Source organism: Alternaria infectoria, assembly GCF_024043175.1.
Source record: "Alternaria infectoria strain BMP 0036 chromosome Unknown scaffold_1, whole genome shotgun sequence".
NCBI lineage: Eukaryota > Fungi > Ascomycota > Dothideomycetes > Pleosporales > Pleosporaceae > Alternaria > Alternaria infectoria.
The window spans coordinates 2202324-2216249 of NW_026250690.1; the positions used below are offsets into that span (position 1 = coordinate 2202324).

The window sequence follows — 13926 nt, forward strand, 5'->3', positions numbered from 1 at the left end:
ACTTTCGTTCACTCGGTGCTATTCAGTGATCGCAACGTGGTAACAAGTCTGAGGCTCTAAAAGCAATTCCACATACATCTCCAGATTTTTTCTCAAACAATCCGCCATGCCCAATGCGTCCTTCCATGACCGTATAACTAGACCTCACTCCAAGGTACATCCTTTCATTCCAACACCCATAGAACCGGTCCTCTTCATGTCTCAGATTCATCGGCACGATGCCCCGCTCGACCCCAGCGTACAAGCACTACGGCCGTAACCCACTGCCGCGTTTTGTCGTATCACTCGGTCGTACTTCGCGGTGACGAATACGAGGTGCGGGTGCTATTTAACCCCTCATGCAATTACGTATACACTAACATGATGCTTGCATTGTAACATGTGCCGGAGACAGTTCTTCCTTTTATCCTAAAGTACTACATATGGGCAGGTTTGGGAAGACAGATGTAAGCTTCTACGTTGACAGGGTCAAAAACCATCAGGTCATCACGACGCAATGTCGTGTCTAGAATCACCGTCACAAACACATCACAGTTGGTAAAAACAGGTATGAATAATATAACATTGAGTAATACAGATTTTCGTTTTCGCTTCAAATCGAGAAGACGTCGTGGACATTGCGAACGAACGACCAAAACCCTCACACACACCAACCCCGTTTCTCTTCCATCATGACGCCTTGCTGAACATTTTCCAAAGAAACAGGAATCGACATATGAAATTATGTTTGGGTATGTTGTAGTAGTAATCGTAGTGCCAAAGCAGTTCCTCTCCTCTCCCATGCCAATTCATGTGTCTTCGTCTTTTTTCCCCTTCGCTCTGCGAATAGAGAGCTAAACAAGCCTTCCTCTACCTACCTCTTCTCACCCATTTGCACACCCGCCTCAAGCGCAAGCGGTGTCTTCTCCCTCTGCTCTTGTCCCTGACCGCTGCTGCTCGACTCACCCTGTGGCCTCCGTCCGATGCGTGCGAGCCAGCTCTCGGCACTCTGTACGGTGCCATCAACGACAGTAGTAATCTGGCCCATCATGTCCAGCCCCTCTTTTGCAAATGCCAGCATGCGGTTTGCGCCTCTAACCTCATCGCCGCCCGCGTGTTCATTGTTCGCGTTGCGGCCGGCGAGCTGCCATCGCTGGGGTACGGAGAGCAATTGTGTTCGAACAACCGTCTGGGCGTTTTGCGGGAGGGCGCCGCCGGTGTAGCGGGACACGGACTGCACGACGGATTGGAGGGTTTGCCAAATGTCTGATGAGAGGACCTTGATGCGGTCAGCAATTTGGCGGACTTGATCGTCTTTGTCCGTGTCGACGAGGCCCATTTGCGCCATGGTGCCATTGAGTTGCGTCTTATCATCTTGGGCAGCGAAGCCGCCAGACTGCCTCTGGTTGCGGAGGGCAGCTTCGTATTCTTCGAGGACAAGCTTGAGCGCGCGCATGACTGAGTCGATGTGGGTTGTTGCGCTGCGAAGAAGACCGAGGCAGAGCTTCAACGACCGCAATGAAGTCTCTGATAGAGCTACACCGAGACCGGACGTTGTCATGATAAGCTGCGTGGACCAGTTGACGCGGCGATCATGCGGAGTATTTGAGCGCTGTTCGGGCGACTTGTGCGACGTTATCTCTCCAGAGATGACGGCCTCCTCATAGTTTGGAGAGCGCTGGTCGTCGTATGCAGGGAGCGACTCGGAGTATGAGGATTGTGAGCCGCCTCTTGTTCGTGACGCTGCTGCAAGAGCATCGTCGACGTCCATGGCGTCATCTGCTGGGCTCGCGATCCTTTGCCTCTTGCTCCTTGAACTCTCGCCATCTCCCTGCTCGAGGTCGCTGGGTCGTCTGTCCCCTAGATAGCGGCGCAGGCTTTTCTCCATGCCCGTTCGCCTACCCACAGATGACACAGTGTTGACCATGGGCGATCCAATGTTGCGCTCAATGAGCTCAGCACCGTACTGGACCAGACGTGGGGTGTAGCCTTTGGTGGTGTTGTAGGCTGAGATGGAGCCGTTGATGCCATTTCCAAGCCATGGGTGATTCGACGTAATCAGAGAGAGGAGTGGCTCTGGAGGTTCGCTTGTGGATTCTCGAGCAGATAGTGTGAGGGATCGTGCCGTCGGCGAGCGAACGAAGTCTGCGATGGTCAGTCAGCATGCATTCCACGTCATGAACAGCAACCGCAACAGCGTCGTGACGTACCCGGGTTCCCCAATCCGCTCAACGCCTCTGCTGCCAGCCTTACATCCGGGTCGTCCATGCTGACACTCGTTTCCCGTCTACCGACGTTGTCATCCTGCATGCTGCGCACACTCGCGGTATCCATCGGGCTTCCCACGTCTTCACGCGGTAGGCCCTCTGGCGCTCGTGTGAAAGTCGCATTGTTCGGTACTGGCAGCATGCCCCATTGCGATCTGTCGTACTGCGACCGCGGGCTGTATTCTATTGAGTTGTGTGGAGTATGACGCGCTTTCGTGTCCGGCAGGTCTAGCGACTTGATGCCAGGCAGCCTCCCATGGTCCGGCACATGGCTTGGGATATGCGTCGGAACCGAAGGGAGGTGAAGCGATTCGGGCTCGTGTTGTGTATAGGCGGGCGGCGGGGCACGCTGTAATGGTCGTTCCTGCTCCATGGTAGGATTCTCGCAGGACCGTGACGTTTCTAATCAACCCGACTACCCCACGTTCATCTATGCGCAGACCACGCCGGGTTGTGTCTCTGCGACTCTCCGATCACTTGTCCGGTGCAGCGCTATGTCCGTGAAAGCCGTCGCAATGCCCAATGATGATGCGGAGGGTGCGCCTCGAAGGGGTATTCTGCTCCGCGGAAGCGTAATCGGAGGCCGAGTGCGAATTGGGGGACGCGATGATGTCGTTTCAGGGGATGCGAATCTCAGAAGACGCACAGCATGGGAGCGCAGCTGTAAATATCGATCGAGAGGCGTGGAATTGTCGGTTATCGCATCGTGGAGCCGGAGGCAGGGTTGGAGGGGGATGACAGCGCGAAACGACGCCGGGCAGCAAATTGGCGATCGCCTCTCACATGTCAAAATCCTATCACATGTCACGAACAATCCACCCAAGCCAACGCCACCATGCTTGTCGGCCTTTACCCCGAGCGAAGTGACACCGACGCAGACACCTCAGTTATTAATTTCCATCGAGTAACGACCTATAGCAAGCCTCGTCGTCCTGGCATACCAAGGCTGCATCAGAACATTCGAACACGCTGTGATGAGTTTGGAGTTGGCACGACGATCTCAAGTAAAGCTGACGACAGGAGCCCGGTACACATGTGGGGCTGCGGCCGACCTCCCAGCTACCTGAGTAACGTAACAACACATTATCCGATGTACCTTACTCTTCCTCGCCTGTCTTGCCAGGCCTCAGCACTGCATGTCTATTGCACGTAACTTGACCAGATCCTTTTCCTCTTGTGCAAATGCTTTCTTGGCCGTTAACATTTTCATGTATTCAGCTGCAATCGCCCGTCGTAGCGTACACGGCTGGACTATTTTCTACTCACTGGTGTGCGATGGCTGTCATATCAAAACGAGTATAGTCGCCCGTTACACGTGCAACTCGGTAGACTTCCCTACATTAGCTACATGTACCTCCAACGAGCGTCCGCAACAGGCAAAGTACACACATGGAACGTGAAGCAGTCATTGACGATTATGCATTATCTTTCGTTGAATATTGTCTACAACGTGCTCTACCGCCCATGCCAAAGCCCAAGACTAACACCAGAGTTGTCGTAACGCGAACCGACCAACCATGCTCTTACATGCTTTTATCGTGACACGGGGCCGGACCAAAAGTGTCGAGCCCCAAACATAGCAATTACAATAAGATATGGAAATTGTAGCCCTCCAGGCTGATATCGTGTCAAGAACGAATTGGTAGGAGCCCGGCCGAAAGGTGGCTCCACTTGACGAAGATTGTTCCGAACCGGTGCTTGGCCCGTAACATCTGGCTAGCCCTGAAGAGCATCGAATGCTACATCAGATGCTATCGCAGAGTAGTTCGAGTGCTTCCACGGCGAGAGGCCGTTGTGCGTCGTCCAATGCTTCAAAAAGCTCTATCTGCCGCACAGCACTTCGCATGTCCTCCGAACGATCGAGCTTAGGCCTTGCGGCTGCGGGTCGCGCGTCCGTTGGGTGTGCCGTTGGGCGAAGCTCCTGTAGCGACACCGTTAGTGACACCAGCACGCGAAGTCGAAAGACGCCTGCGAGCTTCACCAACAGTCGGCACCTTCTCGTCCTTCATCTCCACCAACGCGCTTGTAGCCCTGCGGCGGCCCTTGGGCACCGGCTTCTTGTACGTGGCGAAGTAGAAGGCGAGGAAGAGGAAGAGGTACGACGTGATGATGCAGATACCGGAGATGGCAGCAAACTCCTCACCAGCACACTCGCCCATGTTAGGCAAGTGTGGCCAGTAGGTGCTTGTGAAGTAGGTCCACGAGGCGAAGTAGATGAAGCCTTGATGTTGTTAGTGTGTGATATGGAATGTGGGCGGAATTGGACTTACCAAGGTCGAGGACGAACTGGGTGATTTGGCCAACGGTGATGTACTTCTTCCACCAGATGCGGATTCCTCGCGCGCTCTGGAAGTAGTACCAGTACATGACAACGTGTACAGCCAGGTTGAGAGTGATGACGGGCCATGAGACGGGAGTGTGACCAATGAGCTGGGTGTAGCAGAGGAGAGCGGTCGCGCCGTGGTGGTAGGTGTGGAGGAAAGCTGGGCTTATTAGCGATGCGACGTCGATGTTGGCTTGCTGCACTTACTCAATGGCTTCTTCTTCAAGAACAGGAAGCAAGTGTCAATCAACTCCAGGAACTTGGTGAGGTAGTTGAGCTGCACATGTTAGCAGCATCCTGAGCATCTCGGCGCAAGTACTTACGTAGTACAGAATGACCAGCTTGTCGGTCCATCCACCTTGGTGGTCGCAGATGGCGAAGAAAAGACCCTTCCTGACAACGATGGGGATCAATTGCTCAGCGAAGAGGAGAAGTAGGGTGCCGCTGATCGCCGTGAGGTAGAAGTTGTGGACCTTGAAGAGAAAGTTGAGCTTGAAGGGCTCACGGTTGCGCATGAGCTCTCGTCCACCGAAGATTATGATGTAGTAGGTAATCAGCGTGACAACGCAGACCTTGAATGTCGAGAGCGGCGTCTCTCCTTGGACGAAGCGGAAGTCCTGGGGCTTGTAGCCCGCGATGGGCTCGAAGCATTTCTCGAAAATAGGCCACAATGCCAGGCCAAAGGGACGGTCGAGCGTCGGCGCGCCGACTTCAAGCCAATCTGAGCCACCCATTGTGTGCGAGTATGAGTTGGGACTGTCGAGGTTGGTGGTGGTGTTCGGAACGGTGGAAGCCCTGGACGTGGGGATTTAAAGGGTTGAGCCTAGCAAAGCGACTAGGTAAACAAGACAAACGTGGAGGAAGAGAAGGCAACCGCGACCGAGCAAGTGCAAAGCACAAAGGAGTGACGAGAAAATGTGAAGAAGTAAATCTCACACCGAGCCAGATGGAGGTGATGCGCAAAAGGTTATGAAGGGCCAGCAATGTTTTCTGGCTGCGCGCGGAAAGGAGGTCGGAAATGACTGCTGGGGTCTTCCGCCTCTCCCGCACCTGGGCCCAACGCGCCGTTGCACGTCCAAATTACGACACATCGCAGACCGAGGCCATTGACTTGTTTACTATTGGCTACGCTACTGTATTGCTCTCCTTTTACCTTGGTATCGCTGCTGACCGCCGCTGACTACCTTTACCATGTTCTCACACGCATGCATTACCACGCTGGATCGTAGATAGCGTGCACTTAGGCCTAACTGACGTAAAGTTCTGTAATGCAAACGTTGTCCACCGTGTCTGCGATTCACTCGGCGCGAACCACACTTTGGCCTTTGTCGCAAAGTAGAAGCAAAGCCTCCCAGAACGTGGCATCGAGCCGGATCTCTTGGCGTTCCGAAAGCCGAGGCGCCCCTTGAAGTTAGCGACATCCCAAACCGGATGGCAAGGAAACCTATGCGGCTCCCCGTGTCTATTCGCGTGGTAATTTTAGCCTGCATGGCTTCGACAGTATGGGATTCCCTTGCAACTCTCTCAGCACTGGCTACCACAACGCGAACGAAGTAAACAACAATACCACTCATCCGTGAAAGAAGTTTTCTATCAGAGCTCACGATAGTTCTCAACAGCGCACAGCTCACGATTGATCTGCGAAGCAATCAAGAGTCTTTAGAAATTCTTTATATTCCGCGTCTATCAGTGAAGAAAGTCCCTATTTCGTCGTCTTTCACAAGAAACATCATCCGGAACACCCCAATGAAACGTTCCATGTTGTTTTGGGAAGAACCAAAGAAACTGCGACGCTTGATGCCAGATAAACCACATGATATCGCGACTACAATCAGCCCTCAAAAGACTGGCAGTGAAGCAAGGCAGCAAAAAGAGAAGAGAATGGATGCACCCAAGAAATCAAGAGCTAACAACCCGGGTAATCGTACCTCCAGAATTCGACCTTGCACGTCCACCTGATGGTCGCGACGAGACGACATGGCCAGAAGAGGAATTCGGGCGACTGTTGCTACGTGGTCGGCCAGCCGAGCGGCGAGCGCTGGACGAAACGTGGTGCTCCCCTTGCGAAGTATGATGCCGTCGCTACAAAGACGCAAAGCACAAACACGTCAGATCCACCTGAACCGAAATGCAAGTCTTGGGAAAAAAGGAAGAAAACCTAGGAGTCTAGGGATAGAATTAAGAGTACATCGATTCGGCCACACAGAATGCTCATCCAGAGTTCTAGGGACTTAAGAATCAACGTACCGAGGTTTGGCTGCCTTGACGCTCATATTCCTTTGGCCGCCTCTCTCTCGATGCTGTTCCGTCATCCTGTAGACGGAGGTTCTCCAAACGTGACTCCGAGTCATCCATACGCATCGGGTCGACGGCGGACTTCTCTGCAGTGCCGTTTGAACGTGACTCGGCGAGCTTGGCGAGCTTGTCCCAGCGATCTTGTCGACTTTGCTGTCTTTGCGTTGCGTTGTTTTGTGACTCGGCGTAGTCATGCGAACAGTCGTCGAAGAGTTGCGGGTTTACTTCCATGAAGAGCTTCATAGCATTGTACACCATGCCGTGGATGGTTCTGGGCAGATAGTCAGCAAGCAAGCCATGTCACCAGAGTGCAGATACGTACCGGTTCCAGTGTCCCTTTGAGTTTTCGTACAGCGGTGCGAACATGATTGGCAAAATGACTTCGACATTGTCGCTAACCAGATTACAGAAGTACTCGTTGTTCCAGAAGTACAGCGCTCTCTCGGCGACCTGGAAATGAGGACTGGCCACTGATTTGGCTAACTGGTTGAACAACGGCTCCTGAACCTTTGCGAACTCGGCGGGGTCCATAACCTCGAAGATGTCCTCTACTTCGTTCAGGAACATGACTTCTTTGGTACTGTTCACCTTTGGCCAATAGCGGAGAAGACCCAAAACAACCTGAACGTGTAAGCCTAGCCTATTGGATCTGGCGTATGTCCCTACCTCTTCTGTTAATGCCGCGTCCTTTTCCAAGAACTGGACAATGCAGTACGCCAATTGTGGATGGTACATGCTCAGACTCTTGACTTTGTGGAGCGGGATGAGCACCCTCGTGAGGAATAGCTTGTGCTCCTCCTTCAATGGCAAAGCGAAACCGTTGATGATGGACCCGAGAATCTCGAGAAGCTCGGCGATGCCGTTGAAGCGCTCTGTCTCGTAGATGAATTGGAAGAAGACGTTGTTGATGGATCGGCGGATGTAGGAGCGGAGGTTGAGGAATTTGCCGTATATGCGATGGAGCGTAGTCTTCAAGAAGTCGCGTTCTCGGGGGTCTTCCGAGTCGAATAGCTCGAGCAACTGCTGGTGTTAGCTAGATGAATCTAGAGGACAGGTCGGGTACGTACGTTGAGCACGAAGCTGTGGTCTATATACGCTTTGGCAATGTTCGTGTTGAAGTCCTGGCTTTCGATGAAGCGAAGGAAGAACTCGTAGACTACCTGAATGTGCGGCCACGCTACTTCCAGCACCGGCTCGTCTTCCTCTGGGTCGAAAGCTTCGCCTTGGGGGTTCATCGGGGGCGGGATAGGACGGAACAAGTTCTTCGCGAACATCTCTACGACGCGTGGATACATCTTCTCGGTGATGACCTGGCGGTTGTTGGCGACATAGTCGAGCAGCTCGTGCAGAGCCAGGCGCTTGATCTCCTTTGACTTCATGTCTCCGCTAGCATCGTTGAAGTCGAAGATGATGTTGCATTGGTCGATCTTTTGCATGAAGAGTTCCTCTCTCTTGTTCGGGGGCACCTCGTGGAATCCGGGGAGCTTTTCCAGTTCACGCTGACGTTGATCCGAGATGTCGAAGCGCGACGAGTGTTGTCTCTTCGGGGTTCGCATGCCCTCAATGTTGTCCTTGGGCGTCGCTTGAAGACGGTCGAATATTCCCGACTTCTGGCCCGCCTTTGGAGGCGCAAGATCACCGGGCATCGTCTCGGCAGCGCCAGGAGGAGGTACATGCTATGGCACTGGTTAGCCTACCAAACACATATCGGTTGATGCGCGGGTACTTACAGGCGCGCTTGGGCTGATGACGACGCTGGGTGCCAGGGGCTGCCCCAACCTAGAGGGCGTGCCTGGACCTGCAGCGCCAGCGTTACCAGCAGCACCGGGGCTCATCATGCCCTGTCCGCCGAAAGATTGGGGTCCACCCGCGAGGGAACCGGACGAGGGCTGGGGGTTCTGTTGTAGCGACCCAATGTTGGCCGAAGCGCCATCGGCGGCGGGCTGGCTCTTGCTTCGCGCATCGGTGAGCTGCGTCTGCGACGAGGAAGGCGTAGCCTGGGCAGAGCCCGAGGGGGAGTTGGAAGCACCCAGCGACGGCGATGCAGTTCCCGAGGTGGAGTCCTTCTTCTTAGATGACTTGCTATCCTTGCTTCGAGAGAGCTGTTCGGACTATACATGTTAGCCTCCGCGCATAGAGAGGGGTAGGGGGGTGCGTGGTGTGGCCGGGGTCCATGGGGAGGACGAGCACTTACGACCCTCTGCCTGAAGCCTTTCATGGCTGTCGGAATGCGCCCACGGCCAGGTCAAGCGCAGCGGTGTTGCAGAAACGGGCGTCCGAGATGGCGGCTGGCCTCGAGGCGTCGGGGGACAGGTCGCAAGCCGATAGCGCCAATGGAAACTAGATGGCAGGCGCACACACGGGGAATCGGACACAGGAGAGCGTAGGGCTCAGGCCGACATGGAGGAGAGACGCGTGAGGTAATAGATGGTGGCTAGTGTAGCCGTCTAGGATGGTGCACGGGGAGTCGGTGGAGGGAGCAGCTTCGCGAGGGGGGGTCAGACGGCAGCCGGGGCCCTAGCAAGTTGCTGGTGACGTATAGGCGCTCTGGCTGAGGGAGAGGCGTGTATTCTGGAGCTGGAGGGACAAGTTGGAGCAGGTCGTCAACTGACAACTCAGGGCTGCTGCCAGACAGACAGCGTCGAGTGATTCGCGCTAGCCGTCCCGTAGCGAGGCCGTGCGTTTGGGCCAAAAGCCCCGCCGCAGCCGTCACGACATCCAGGATAGCTGCGAGAGTGAAGTAGCACGGCGGGCGTGTCAAGGGAGCGACTGCGCGAGAGACGGGAGTCTATTCCGCTGCTGGGCCCGCGGCAGCCTCGTATCATCTGATCTGGCGCTTTGCACGAGAGTCATCGCGAGATCGATCCCTGTCTCTATAGAGAAGCGGCGACGGGCCTCGCACTGGCCCAGGGTCTCATCACTTGTCTCTCGAACACCTACCACGGGCGTACTCAGGTAGTCTGGCCGAAGTAGACAGAAAGCTTTGAGCGACTACAAACTTTCGTGAATCTCACCGCCAGAGCGTTTTGAGCTTGCACCTCTCCACCGTGTAACCCAATATGGACAACGCCATGTCGACCGAGAACGAGCATGCGCCCTGGCTGCCTATCCCGTCACGTGCCGTCTCCGTTGTCGAACATCCCGCCATCATCAAAAACGTTGACAAGGGCATTACCTCATTAGGTGGGCCTGTCAAACTAAGCAAGGTCAGCCGGCAATAGCAGTGCCTACCGCTTTGGGAAGGACTAACACTCGCCCAGGGCCTGCGATCACGATTGGAAACCACGACCAACGCCGAGGGTGACGACGAGCTCAAGAAACTCATCTCTGTCTCGCTGCGCCCAGACGACCCCTTTGCCAAGCGTTTGCTGTCCACGCCTGTGAGGACGAACAACCTTCTCATCAAGGTCACGGTGCCAAAACGGACAGGACGCAAACGAAAGCGTGGAACCACAGGGCCCTTCCTTACTGAAGATGAAATCGCCAGTGGTGGCGCTGGCTTATCGAACAGCACCCCTTTGGCTAACAAGACGTATGTGGATGCACCAACCATATACAGGAGCCTGCAAGACAATGCCTCGACGTACAAGGTTGCTCTTGCCGGAGTGGTAGATGAGACTCATCGGTTCCGAAGTGAGTCGAGCACAGTCTTGAACTCTGTGGAACCATCACTGACTCTCCAGATATGCCCGACTTGCAGTATGCTGCTTCTCACAACGAGACCATGGTCGGTCTGCGAGACCACGTCCTGCCGAAACGATGTAAGACTAATTCCAACATACTCAAAATATCACTAATCCATCCTAGACGAACAGTTGTTGAAGTATAATGTCAACACCGCGGCCGGTGCAGATTCGACCAAAAGCGTTGGGCCATCGCCAGAGTTCATACAGATGCCAATCGCCTTCAACTATCGGTTCCAGCAAAACTCAAACGTCAAATACACCGATCAAGGTGTTGTCAATATACAAAGAAGCCTCGCCTACAACGCATACACAATTGTCAAGCCCACAGACGAACATGTACCGACAGGACCCCGACCCGGTCTTCCAGCAGAGAGGGATCTTTCACCCTATATGCAATCACTGATTGCAAACATTAGAACTCTGCTCTTACAGAGACCCATAGTAACCCGGCAGTTACTTTACAACAGACTGGGATGGGACAAGCGAACCAAGCTTCGGCAAGCAGCCATCTATTGCGGATTCTTCTTCGAAAGCGGGCCCTGGCGAGAGGCTCTTGTCCGTTGGGGAGTGGATCCTCGCAAAGACCCTGAATATCGCAAATATCAGACTGTGTCTTTCCTGTCTTACATCAAGTCAGGCACATCAAAGCACCGCGCGGTCTTCGATCAGCATGTCTTGAAGCTAGCAAAGATGTCACCGGAAGAGTTGGAGACTGAGCACACATTTGATGGCGTCAATGTTTCGCGAACAGGCAATCTCTTCCAGTTCTGCGATATCACCGATCCTCTCATAGCGAAAGTTTTGGCTACAAAGGACATTCGAGCAACTTGTGCACCCACCTTCCAAGGGTGGTATCACGTTGGCACTTGGGCCAAAGCAACGGTCATTCTGAAGGACAAGATGAACGCAATTATTGGCGGCGACAAACCGGATGACAGCATATATCAGCGTATCGTCGAATGGCCTGAGTTGTGGGACGACAAGGAAATGGCAGCGCAGTACAAGAGTGAAGTCGACGACCGTCACATACACCACGAGAAGAGGAGGGAACACCAAGTGATGCACAACGTGCGTTGGGCTGCAAGAAATCCGCGCTACGCCTTCGAGAAGATGGAGGAGACTGATGAGCCTGAAAACCACGCTGACGGAGACGAGGCGCCAGACGACGTCGAGGTTCCGGAAGACATGACCGAAGATCCTGTACAGCCGGATACTCTTCTGAACGCTGACATCGGGGATGCGGAGGACGACGAGGATGATCAAGATGGCGAGGCGGATGAAGATGAAGACGAAGAGATACAGGCCGGTGGCAGGAACGATGATCTGTCTGGCAGCTCAGAGCTGGATGACGACAGCGACAGCCCAGTCATGTCTGTTCGAGCGGCATCAGAGGGACCAGTCCCGTTTGGCGGTTATTACAGGGTATAAAACTTCCGAGTGTTTCTATGAAAGCGCGAGCACTTGTGGATGAAAGCCAGAATATATTGGTTCTCGCGCTCATAGCTGTTCTCTTATCTAGCTTCTTCAATCCTGTCTACAGATAGCTGGGAGCGTTGTTCAAGGACCTTCAAAGACAATGGCGTGCATTGCCTAGACAGGCGACGTCACGCGCATGTAGACAACTCAGATACAGATTAGAATTTGAAGAATGCTTCAACAGTGATTTATATGATTAAGTGCGGCAGCGCGACTATGCCGTCAGTCTCAGGAACGGGTGCGACCCACTTTTAAGACGGCTTGGCTTGGGCGCAACTCGGATCGCCTGAGCTTTCGTTTTCGTAACCTCACGCGAAATCGCACCACCGACACCACTACTCATCGACACACTGCCGGCTACGCACGCCCAGCAGCCCCGAATTCACCTCCCGTAGCTTGCCAGTAGCTCTCCAAATCGCAACATGTCCTTCGTTCGCGCCGCGTCGAAGGTCAGCCGAGTGGGCGTGCGAGTCCCGGCCTACCGAGCAACCCCCGTTGCGTTGAACACCCAGCGTGCTTTCTCGCAGTCGGCCGTCCGCAAGAGCGATGCGCATGCCGAGGAGACATTCGAGGAATTCACCGCCAGGTACGACCAATCCGAGGAGGGGCTGTAGAGTCGGACGGGCAGGAGTCATGTGGAGATCATGGACAGCCATTGAGCGCCATTGATGACATCAGGAGCTCCATCGCTGACTTGTGTTTCTTCAATACAGATATGAGAAGGAATTCGAGAAGGTGAACGACGTTTTCGAGCTTCAGGTACGTTGGTTGTCTCCACGATGTGACCCCACCGATATCACCCGACACGGGTTGGGCAACTGTAGGATGCCACGAACAGAGGCAATAGGCTGACAATCGCCAGCGAAACCTGAACAACTGCTTCGCCTACGATCTCGTTCCCTCAACCACCGTCATCACCGCCGCTCTCCGCGCTGCCAGGCGCGTGAACGACTTCCCCTCAGCTGTCCGGGTTTTCGAGGGTACGTCTTCTACTACGTTCCCAATATCAGTCCCGTCTCTTTTTACACAAAAGGGAATCAAACGGACTCTGGAATACGTTACTTCGGCATCCGGCCAACCTTGAGACGTTGATTACTAACATACGTCACAGGTATCAAGTTCAAGGTCGAGAACAAGGGTCAATACGCAGAGTACCTCCAGGAGCTCGAGCCCATACGCGAGGAGCTCGGCATTCCTCTCAAGGAGGCCATGTACCCCGATGAGAAGTAGAGATCAGAGGATCAGGCTGCGCATATTCGTTATCCCCATGTTCCCGCCCCCACATTTTGACATCGAATACCATGGTGCGCCTCTCCAACAATGTAAATGTCAACCTTTCCATTTCTTATCTTAGACGGAAGACCGGACGTGGATGTGTGGCCTTGTATAACTATGGTGATGTTCTCTATTTCACACAAGATAACGGCAGAATGCATATGACTGGGAGCTTATGAAGGGTGAGTCAAGCGACGACAGGTAGTTGGATAGATGTACAGTGTTTGTATCTTGCGTCAAGTCCCATTTGACCCGTGAACTTCTGAATGCAGTGCTTGTTGTGATCTTAGTCTGCCGAAGCATGCACTGGAAGGAATGCGTTGCCGTTGCGGCTCTGCAGGAGTTTCGCACATTCATTTGCAGACGGTGGCGCGATGAATCGCATTAAATGATATCCATCACGTCCGAAATCACATGAGAAGCACACAGCAACAACAGATTGCCAAAACTGGCTGGAGTCTGCTGTGGAGAGATGACTGTTGGATATGTGCCGGACATGGTTTGGAAGGTGCCACCCGCACGGCGCACAGGGGTGGCGCCGACCAATGAGAGCGACGCGCTAAGTTTTGGGGGTCGGCGTGCCTCCCTCGCTCGTCAGCTCCAGGCTAAGTGCTCTGCAGAAGCT

At 54.0% G+C, this 13926-nt stretch overlaps 5 protein-coding genes across 5 annotated transcripts; 2 read left to right on the plus strand and 3 right to left on the minus strand.

The window, feature by feature from the left end:
* Nucleotides 1-853: 853 nt before the first annotated feature.
* Nucleotides 854-2619, minus strand: J4E92_000757 (uncharacterized protein; the record flags this gene model as incomplete). Its single annotated transcript, XM_051492172.1, has 2 exons — nt 854-2124; nt 2190-2619. The coding sequence occupies 2 exons, from the start codon at nt 2617-2619 to the stop codon at nt 854-856; spliced, it is 1701 nt and encodes a 566-aa protein (XP_051357684.1).
* A 1492-nt stretch (nt 2620-4111) lies between these two features.
* Nucleotides 4112-5303, minus strand: J4E92_000758 (uncharacterized protein; the record flags this gene model as incomplete). Its single annotated transcript, XM_051492173.1, has 4 exons — nt 4112-4467; nt 4517-4729; nt 4777-4846; nt 4893-5303. The coding sequence occupies 4 exons, from the start codon at nt 5301-5303 to the stop codon at nt 4112-4114; spliced, it is 1050 nt and encodes a 349-aa protein (XP_051357685.1).
* Nucleotides 5304-6807: 1504 nt separating this feature from the next.
* Nucleotides 6808-9082, minus strand: PPP2R5D (Serine/threonine-protein phosphatase 2A 56 kDa regulatory subunit delta isoform; the record flags this gene model as incomplete). The annotated part of the gene is made up of 6 exons (XM_051492174.1): nt 6808-7135; nt 7187-7485; nt 7531-7884; nt 7932-8540; nt 8595-8975; nt 9059-9082. The coding sequence occupies 6 exons, from the start codon at nt 9080-9082 to the stop codon at nt 6808-6810; spliced, it is 1995 nt and encodes a 664-aa protein (XP_051357686.1).
* Nucleotides 9083-9923: 841 nt separating this feature from the next.
* Nucleotides 9924-11978, plus strand: J4E92_000760 (uncharacterized protein; the record flags this gene model as incomplete). Its single annotated transcript, XM_051492175.1, has 4 exons — nt 9924-10070; nt 10125-10497; nt 10548-10625; nt 10672-11978. The coding sequence occupies 4 exons, from the start codon at nt 9924-9926 to the stop codon at nt 11976-11978; spliced, it is 1905 nt and encodes a 634-aa protein (XP_051357687.1).
* A 470-nt stretch (nt 11979-12448) lies between these two features.
* On the plus strand, nt 12449-13256 carry COX6 (Cytochrome c oxidase subunit 6; the record flags this gene model as incomplete). The annotated part of the gene is made up of 4 exons (XM_051492176.1): nt 12449-12612; nt 12740-12785; nt 12889-13006; nt 13138-13256. The coding sequence occupies 4 exons, from the start codon at nt 12449-12451 to the stop codon at nt 13254-13256; spliced, it is 447 nt and encodes a 148-aa protein (XP_051357688.1).
* Between the last annotated feature and the right edge of the window lie 670 nt (nt 13257-13926).